We start from the raw sequence: 10,446 nt of genomic DNA on the forward strand, positions 1-10,446 counted from the left end.
CACCCCTCAGCCTCCGACGCTCCAGGGAAAACAGCCCCAGCCTGTTCAGCCTCTCCCTGGAGCTCAGTTCCTCCAACCCTGGCAACATCCTTGTAAATCTTTTCTGAACCCTTTCAAGTTTCACAACATCTTTCCGATAGGAAGGAGACAGGATTGCATATAATATTCCAAAAATGGCTTAACCAATGTCCTGTTCAGCCACAACATGACCTTCCAACTCCAACACTCTGACCAATAAAGGAAAGCATACCAAATGCCTTCTTCACTATCCTATCTACCTGCGACTCCACTTTCAAGGTCTCTTTGTTCAGCAAATCTCCCTAGGAAATTGCCATTAAGCGTATAAGTCCTGCTAAGATTTGCTTTCCCAAAATGTAGCACCTCGCATTTATCTGAATTAAACTCCATCTGCCACTTCTCATCCCATTGGCCCATCTGGTCAAGATCCCGTTGTAATCTGAGGTAATCTCCTTTGCTGTCCACTACATCTCCAATTTTGGTGTCATCTGCAAACTTACTAACTTTACGTGTTATTTCACATCCAAATCATTTATGTAAATGACAAAAAGTAGAGGACCCAGCACCGATCCTTGTTGGCACACCAATGGTCAAAGGCCTCCAGTCTAAAAGAAAATATAGATTTAACTAAGAAAATACCAATTAAACTAAAGAAAATAGAGATTTAAATAAAAAAACTATACGTTTAACTAAAAAACTGTAGATTTAACTGAGAAAATGTAGGTTTCACAAAGAAAATGTAGGTTTAACTGAGAAAATGCAGATGTAATGAAAATATAGATTTAGCTATGAAAGTGTGGATTTATCGAAAAAATAGATTTAAATGAAAGAAAATGTAGACTTCACTAAGAAAATGTTGATTTACCTGAAGAAAATATGCATTTCAATAAGACAATATAGATTTAACTAAGAAAATGTAGATTAAACTAAAGAAAATGCCCATTTAACGAACAAAAATATGGATTTAACCAAGAAAATGTATATTTGACTAAGGAAATATATGTTTAACTAAGAATGTATGGATTTAACTAGGAAATGTTTAGTTTACACTGCAAAAATATAGATTTAGCTCAGAAAATATAGACTTCACGAAGGAAATATAGATTTAACAAAGAAAATGTCAATTAAACTGAAGAAAAATATAGATTTCACTGAAGAAAACATAGATTTACTAAAGAAAATATAAATTTGACTAAGAAAATGTAAATTAAACTAAAGAAAACGCTGATTTAATGAACAAAATATGGATTTAACTTAGAAAATGTCAATTTAATGAAAAAATATGGATTGAACTAAAAAAATGTATATATGACTCAGAAAATACAGATTTAAGTAAGGAAATATAGAATTAACTAAGAAAATGTAGATTTATCTAAGAAAATGTAGGCCAGACTAAGAAATTCTAGATTTAACGAAATAAAATACAGATTTAACTAAAAAACTGTGAATTACTCTAAAGAAAATGCCAATTTATCTAAAGAAAATATAGGTTAAACTCAGAACACAGATTTATCTAAGGAAATGTTGGTTTTACTGAGAAAAAATAGGTTTAACTTTAAAATTGTGGATTTAATGGAAGAGAATATATATTTAACTAAGAAAATGTAAATTTAACTTAAAATATCGATTGAACTATGAAAAATATATATGACTCAGAAAATATAGATTTAAGTGAGGAAATGTAGATTTAACTGGAGAAAATATAGACTGAACAAAAACAATACAGATTTAACTAAGAAAATGTCGACTTGACTCAGAACTTCTAGATTTAGCTAAAGAAAATATAGATATAAATTTAAAAACTGTAGATTAAACTAAAGAAAATGCCGATTTAACTAAAGAACATATAAGTTTAACTAAGAACACAGATTTAACTGAGAAAATGTAGGTTTCACTAAGAAAACATTGGTTTAACTTAGAAATTGTCGATTTAATGGCAGAGAATATAGACTTAACTAAGAAAATGTAGATTTAACTTAGAAGATGTCAATTTAATGAAAAAATATAGATTGAACAAAGAACATGTATATTTGACTAAGGAAATATAGATTTAACTTGGGAAATGAAGACTTGACTAAGGAACTGCAGATTTAAATAACAACAATATAGATTTAACTGAAGGAAATGTAGATTTAACAAAAACTATACAGATTTAACAAAGAAAATGTAGATTTGACTAAGAAATTCTTGATTTAACGAAAGAAAATACAGTTTTAACTAAAGAAATGTAGATTAAACTAAAGAGAATGCCAATTTAACTAAAAAAAATAGGTTTATCTAAGAACACAGATTTATCTAAGGAAATGTAGGTTTCACTGAGAAAACATAGGTTTAACTTAGAAATTGTAGATTTAATGGAAGAGAACATAGATTTAATTAAGAAAATATAGATTTAACGAAAAATATATAGATTTAATGAAAAAGGTTCAGGTGAAATGAAAGAAAAAGCAGATTTAACTAAGAAAACATAGATTTAAATAAGAAAATATAAATTTAACTAAAAACATGTAGATTAAACTGAAGAAAATGCTGATTTCATGAAAGAAAAGATGGATTTAACTAAGAAGACTTCAAATTAATGAAAAAATATAGATTTAATGAAGAAGCTGTAGATTTAACAAAAACAATACAGATTTAACTAATAAAATGTAGATTTAACTTAAAAATGATTTAACTAAGAAAATGCAGGTGAAACTAAAAGGAAAACAGATTTAACTAAAGAAAATATCAATTTAACTAAGAAAACAAGAATTAACTAGGTAAATATAAATATAACTAAGAAAATGTAGATTAAACTAAAGTAAATATTGATTTAAGGAAAGAAAATATGGATTTAATTTAGAAAATAGGGATTTAATTTAGAAAATATCAATTTAATGAAAAATATAGATTGAACTAAGAAAATGTACATATGACTCAGAAAATGTAGATTTAACTATAGGAAATGTAGATTTAACTAAGGAAATATAGATTTAACTATAGGAAATGTAGAGTAAGGAAATATAGATTTAAGTAAGAAAATGTAGATTTAAGTAAGGAAATATAGATTTAAGTAAGAAAATGTAGATTTAACTAAGAAAATATAGATTTAACTATAGGAAATTTAGACTTAACAAAACCATACAGATTTAACTAAGAAAATGTAGGTTTAACAAAAAATTAGATTTAACTAAGAAAATATAGATTTCACTGGGAAAATGTAGATTAAACTGAAGAAAATGCAGATTTAACAGAAGAAAATACAGGTTTAATGAAGTAAACATAGTTTTGACTAAGACAATGAAGGTTTCACTGGGAACATATAGGTCGAATTTAAAAATGTAGATTTAACTGAAGAAGATATAGGTATAATTAAGAAAATGCTGATGAAACTGAAGAAAATGTACATTTAAATAAGAAAATATGGATTTAACTCAGAAAATACGGACTTAACTATTAACTTATGCAAGAAAATTGTTGGTTTAACTAAGAGAATGTAGATTTAACTAAGAGAATGTAGACTATACTAAAGGAAACATAGATTTAACTAAAGATAATATAGGATTAATTAAGAAAATGCAGATTTAACTAAAGAAAATATAGGTGTAAGAAAATATATATCTAACTAAGAAGATGTAGGTTTCACTGAAGAAAATATAGGTTTAACTAAGAAGATGTAGATTAAACTGAAGAAAATTTAGATGCAACAAAATGTGGAGTTATCTAAGAAAAATGGATTAAATGAAGAAAATGTAGATTTCACTATGAAAATATAGCCGCGCCAACCCTCACGTTCTGCTCCTCTCTCTCTGACAGGATTTCCATTCTAATCTTTCAGCACCTTTACCAACCTTTCCAAGCTCAAAGCTGAAGTGTCATCAGATGCGAAACTCTGCTCTCTCTCTATCTCTCTCCCCACAGAGGCTGCCAGACTCTGCTGGGTGCTCCCCACAGGTTTTGTTCCTGATTTCCACTGTCTGCAGTCCTTTGGTTTTAATATAGATCTTCCAAACATTATTCTGCAACTCTTTGAAGGGAGGCGCAATCTTTATTTATCAACTCTTGAGGGACTCTACTAAATCACAACCATTTTAAAATTTCTTCACAAAATTATATCAACTTACCATCCTGATAAGCAAGCCATTTATTAGAAAATCACACCATTATTGAAGCATTGAAAATACACTGACGTAGCTATGGACCAGACCAGGCCCTCTAAAAATATTTATTAAAAGTAGCCTAGACCCTAACTTTTTCTTGTTTTTAATGGCAAATTTGAAGTGTATGTTCCAGTTGGAATGCAACTAGTCAAACTATTAATCGTTAAACCAGACACAATTTATTTAAACACAAGAAAGGCTGGATAGGGTGAGACTTTTTTCACTAGAGTGTAGGAGGTTGGGAGGTGACCTGATAGAAGTTTACGAATTAATGAGGGGTATGGATTGAGTTGATAGTAGTTGTCTTTCCCCCAGATTGTGGGATTTCAAGACCCGGGGGCACATTTTTAAGGTGAGAGAAGAGAAATGTTAAAAAGACATAGAGGCAATCTTTTCTTACACGTGTGGAATGAACCGCCTGAGGAGGTGGTGGGTAAGGGTACAGTTATAACATTTAAAAGACATTTATTTGGATACATGAATAGGAAAGGTTTGGAGGGATATGGGCCAGGAGTAGGAACGTGGGATTGGCATGGCCAACCCACCCTAACCAGCACATCTTCTGACCATGGGAGGAAACCGGAGCACCCGGAGGAAACCCACGCAGACACGGGGAGAAGAATGTGCAAACTCCACACATACAGTCGCCCGAGGGTGGGATTGAACCCAGGTCCCATGCTAACCACTGAGCCACAATGCCACCCTCTATACGATTTCACAGCCAGTGTAAAAGCATTAAGACCTGAAGGAAAGAAATGGGGAATTGTAAATATTCCTGTTTTGGGAGGTAACATTTAAAGATTGACACCAAGATATGGGAGTGACAAGCAAGTGTCGGGCAAGAAAGTGTATTGGCCCTGTGACATCATTGCCAAACCATGGATCCAGATACCGATGTTGTGTTCTGGGGAGTTGAGAGTGTGTTGCTGGGAAAACGCAGCAGGCCAGGCAGCATCAGGATACTGTCTGACCTGCTGCGCTTCTCCAGCACCACACTCTCGATTCTGATCTCCAGCATCTGCAGTCCTCACTTTCTCCTAGTGTTCTGGGGGGACCTGGTTCAAGTCCAGCCAGGGCAGATGGCGGAATTTCGATTCAACGAAAATCTGGAATTAATGAGGCTTATAACCTGATTGTTGGGTCAAAACCCATCTGGTTCACTAATGTCCTTCAGGAAGGAAACTGCCATGCTTCCTACATGTGACTCCAGACTCACAGCAATGTGGTTAACTCTGGGCAACAAATACTGGCTTTGTCATCAGATTGTCCGATTGAATTTCAATTTGAAATTATCTAAATGTTGGGAAAGGTAGACATAAAGATATCTGAGTTCATTGGGTTCCCAAGTGGGACATATCCCAATACTCGACTTAAAGCACAGAAATATAGTGCAGTATTAAATAGTCAGAGATTTTAATATTGCCTTGTCTTTGAGGACGATGTTTCTTTCAGGACTCTCATGAAATTGAAATGAAAGATTCGGGCCAAATGGAGAGTGAAACACTGTTCAGATCCTGGCTGACTTCAGTTTGTTCTTGTTCAGGCTGTATGCTTCCGAACATCGCGACTGAAAAACAATGGCATTAAATGCAGGATCAATATCTGCAAAATAATCAAACACCATGTGATAATCTGTCCAAATATGTGACGTGGGAATGAACAATTTCAAACAGCCTTCACACAGAATTTATGGACAATTGGTCAGCTGCACTGATAAATAGATAGATAGACAGACAGATAGACAGACAGATAGACAGACAGACAGACAGACAGACAGATAGAATGAAAGACTGTTGGCTATTAAACAGACATATGATGCATAAATTCAGAGATGCATGATAATGAGGTGGATGTTACCCAGATCAATTGATCACCTGACAATTCAGGAAGCAGCGTGAATCTTACCTTTGTATTTCATTGTACACTGACTGTTCCCCCAACTTCAAACTCTGTGGGAAGTGATCACAACAAGTCAGATTTACTGCTTCCTGTGTAATGCTCAGTACAATTGATGTCGAACATGCATTAGCAGGTGGGTTCCACTCACCGTGTAAGTAGCGTTGATCTCTGCGGAATCCTTGGGACGTAAAGAAAACAGTTTTCAGGTGTGGAATATTCTGGAATAGACCTCAACAGGAAGGGAAACAGAGGGGGCCAATGCAGATGTGGGAGTAACTGGATTTAATGTGGATGATGAACAGGCTAAATAATATTTCAAATCTTTGCTGGGAATTAATTAATATCTGACAGTGGTGGCTGGAACCTTAAATCATACAGATTTCTCCACCTGAACATGTTCTTTGAAAGATCTCACTAAATATTTGCTGCCTCCCTCTCGGTTTTGCCCTAGAGTGCTCCCATTTATTCCCGTCGCAAGTTATTTTCTCATCCCTCCCCCAGCTGTTTTGTATTCCTGTTGAATGAGTTGGCAGGCAGATCACAACAGCTCAGTGTATCAAAAAATAACTCCACCATTTTGTTATTCCTTTAGCCAACTGACTTCAAACTGTGTCGCCCAGCCAATGAGAAAGGTTGCAATTTGGTTTTTTTGCTCTTGATTAGATTAGATTACTTACAGTGTGGAAACAGGCCCTTCGGCCCAAATCGCTTCAAAAGACCTACACAGAAACAGAATCTGAATGTATCCCTCAATGTTACTATCTTAACAATAATGTCTTAATGAGGAAATAGAGACAATCACATACTCAGACAAATCAGAAATGGGCAAAAGTTCATTAAGTCATATTAGATTAGATTAGATTACTTACAGTGTGGAAACAGGCCCTTCGGCCCAACAAGTCCACACCGCCCCGCCGAAGCGCAACCCACCCATACCCCTACATTTACCCCTTAACACTACGGGCAATTTAGCGTGGCCAATTCATCTGACCCTGCACATCTTTGTGACTGTGGGAGTAAGCCGGAGCACCCGGAGGAAACCCACGCAGACACGGGGAGAACGTGCAAACTCCACACAGTCAGTCGCCTGAGGCGGGAATTGAACCCGGGTCTCTGGCGCTGTGAGGCAGCAGTGCTAGCCACTGTGCCACCGTGCCGCCCACAAAGACCTCAAAGACCTCAAAGCAATTGGTGTGTTTCTGGGTAAAATTCAAGGCATCCCGGTAAAAACGATTCTTCCTCAGAAATCACACGACACCAGGTTATAGTGCGGCAGGTTTATTTGCAATCACAAAGCTTTTGGAGCGCTGTGACTTGTGACTTCAAGTTCATCGATTGGACTGTATCCTGGTGTTGTGTGACTTCTGACTTTGCCCACCCGCGTCCAACACCATCACCTCCACATCAGAGATTCGTTGTGGCATTTTATATCGTTGCCTCCAGTGATATCGTCACCAAGGTCAAACCTGTTCACATTTGTTAAGCCTTGTTCCTCTTCTCTGATAATTAAAATACATTGTCACATGAAGGTAAATGTTTTATTCCCTGCTCTACACACTCTTAGGGAGCTGAAGGGAAAAATTCAAATCGCAATTCCTTTCAAGTGATTCCGATCACACAGCACAAATGATTAGCCAAAAAAGGGATCAGACTGTCATCAGTCACAGGGATAAAGGAAAGTTACTGCGGATGCTGGAATCTGAAAACAAAAGAGAAAATGCTGGAAAATCTCAGCAGGTCTGGCAGCATCTGTAAGGAGAGAAAAGAGCTGACATTTCGAGTCTAACTGACCCTTTTGTCAGCTTTGACAGTCAGTTAGACTTGAAACGTCAGCTCTTTTCCACCACCCTTTGTGTGAAAATCCTAGCCAGCACGTCTTTTTTAAACTTCCCCTCCTCCCACCCTCCCCCACGTCAAACAGCTCTTGAACCTGTATCCCCGAGTAACTGACCCCTCCACCCTGGGGAAAAGCCTCATACTTTCCACTCTATCCATGCCATTCCCAAGCTTTTACATTTCTATCAGGTCAGCCCTCAACCTCCTGCGTTCCAGTGAGAACAAACCCAGTCTAACCAACCTTCCTTCAGAGCTAAAGGCCCCATACCAGGCAACATCCTGATCAACCTTTTCTGCACCCCTCTCCAAAGCATCCACGTCCTTCTGGTTAGTGTGGTGACCAGAACTGGATGCAATATTCCAAGTGTGGCCTCACTGAAGCTCTATAAAGCTGCAGCATAACGTGTTTATCCTTATACTCAATGCCCCGTCCCAATGAAGGTAAGCAGGCCATTGGTCTATTTACTAGGTAAAAACAATGACTGCAGACGCTGGAAACCAGATTCTGGATCAGTGGTGCTGGAAGAGCACAGCAATTCAGGCAGCATCCGAGGACAGGCAAAATCATTTTGCCTGTCCTCGGATGCTGCCTGAATTGCTGTGCTCTTCCAGCACCACTGATCCAGAAATTGGTCTATTTACTGCCTTGTCTACCTGCACTGCCACCTTCAGTGATCTGGGGGCCTGCACACCCAGATCCCTCTACATCTCAATGCTCCTAAGGGTTCTGCCATTCACTGTATAATTTCCACGACTACTTAACCTTCCTCACATTTATCTGGAATAAACTCTGTCTGCCATTCCATTCCACTCTGATGTATCCAGAAGAGTTGAAAGGATTGACTTACCTGTTGAAATTTCTTCCTTTGATTGGGAATGTTGATATAGTGCTCCTCTGAAAGAATACGTTAGGATGAATAAGACAGCTTGAATCATTCTCATGAAACGTAATCTGTCATTCATTCTACACTCATCAGGACAGATGCAAGAATGCCATATTGAACAGGGAGCAACAACTTATGCTGCAGTCAGATTATGTTCTTGATGTCCTGAATTTGATTTGATCTGAATTATTATTGTGACATGTCTCGAAGTACAGTGAAAAGTTTTGTTTTGTTTGCAGTACACACAGAATAGGATGTCTACAGTGCGGAAACAGGCCCTATGGTCAAACAAGTCCACACTGACCCTCTGAAGAGTGATCCACCCAGACCCATTCCCCCTATCTTATTACTATACATTTCCCTGACCTAAAACGCCGAACACACACGTCCCTGAACACTACGGGCAATTTAACACGGCAAATCCATCTTTGGACTGTGGGAGGAAACCGGAGCACCTGCAAGACACAGGGCAAGTGTGCAAACTCTGCACAGACAGTCACCCAAGGTTGGAATTGAACTAGGGTCCCTGGCTCTGTGAGGCAGCAATGCTAACCACTGAGCCACCGTGCAGCATTAGGGTAATGGAACAGAGTGAGGAATGCAATGTTACCGCTGCAGAGAAGGTACGCTAAGAGCGAGATCAACACTGTATTTCACGTATGAGAGGTCCATTCAGAAATCTTACAAGAGCTGGGAAGAAACTGTTCCTGAGTCTGTCCAGTCTAATCTCTAATAGATATTAACAGACCCTTGCTGGTACATTATTAGCAATTGTATAATTTCAAATCTACTTTCTTCCTTTCTGCATACATTAAGCTTTGTTATTGTTATCTTCTGCGGAAGTGTCACTGGACCTGAAACTTTAACTCCAATTTCTCTTCACAGAAGCTGCCAAACCTGCTGAGCTTTTCCAGCAATTTCTGTTGTTCTTTCTAATTTACAGCATCTGCGTTTTTTTGTTTTTTTACTTGTTGAATATTTTAAATTCGGTCTGTGCTGTACATGTATCTCACGTATATTAATCAGCATTTTCTGGTATCATTGCACATCCACCTCCATTGTTTCTACTCGATAAAAACCAGTGATACACTAATGTGAACCAACTCACCATTTCTGGACATCAGCAAACACACAGGATAAAGAGGTGGACGACCAGCGGAAGGCAGTGCAGTGGCTCAGGGGTTAGCACTGATGCCTCACAGCACCAGAGACGCGGGTTCGATCCCGCCCTCGGGTGACTGTCTGTGTGGAGTTTGCACACCCTCCCCGTGTCTGTGTGGGTTTCCTCCGGGTGCTCCGGTTTTCTCCCACAGTCCAAAGATGTGCAGGTTAGTGGGGATTGACCATGGGAAATTGTTCCATAGTGCCCAGGGATGTGCAGGTTAGGGGGGATTGGCCATGGGAAATTGAGGTTAGGGTGGGTTGGCCATGGGAAATTGTCCCATAGTGTCCAGGGATGTGCAGGTTAGAGTGGATTAGCCATGGGGAATTGTCCCATAGTGCCCAGGGATGTGCAGGTTAGGGTGGATTGGCCATGGGAAATTGTCCCATAGTGCCCAGGGATGTGCAGGTTAGAGTGGATTAGCCATGGGTAATTGTCCCATAGTGCCCAGGGATGTGCAGGTTAGGGTGGATTGGCCATGGGAATTTGCCCCAGAGTGTCCAAAGAT

The 10,446-nt window shown here is 38.2% G+C and overlaps 1 protein-coding gene and 1 long non-coding RNA gene across 2 annotated transcripts in view; both read right to left on the bottom strand.

Moving 5' to 3' along the window:
• LOC122544245 (poliovirus receptor homolog) overlaps positions 1-10,446 on the bottom strand; it is a 36,903-nt gene that overhangs the window by 5,982 nt on the left and 20,475 nt on the right. The window contains exon 5 of the mRNA XM_043683322.1: positions 586-592. Coding sequence (XP_043539257.1) covers positions 586-592 — 7 coding nt within the window. The remainder of the gene's footprint in view (positions 1-585; positions 593-10,446) is intronic.
• On the bottom strand, positions 5,149-8,818 carry LOC122544194. Its single transcript, XR_006310293.1, has 4 exons — positions 8,741-8,818; positions 6,205-6,234; positions 6,063-6,106; positions 5,149-5,724 (listed from the first exon to the last, which is right to left on the bottom strand). It is a non-coding gene; the product is annotated as an uncharacterized LOC122544194 (long non-coding RNA).

This window comes from Chiloscyllium plagiosum, chromosome 47 (genome assembly GCF_004010195.1).
Source record: "Chiloscyllium plagiosum isolate BGI_BamShark_2017 chromosome 47, ASM401019v2, whole genome shotgun sequence".
In the NCBI taxonomy this organism is placed as follows: domain Eukaryota; kingdom Metazoa; phylum Chordata; class Chondrichthyes; order Orectolobiformes; family Hemiscylliidae; genus Chiloscyllium; species Chiloscyllium plagiosum.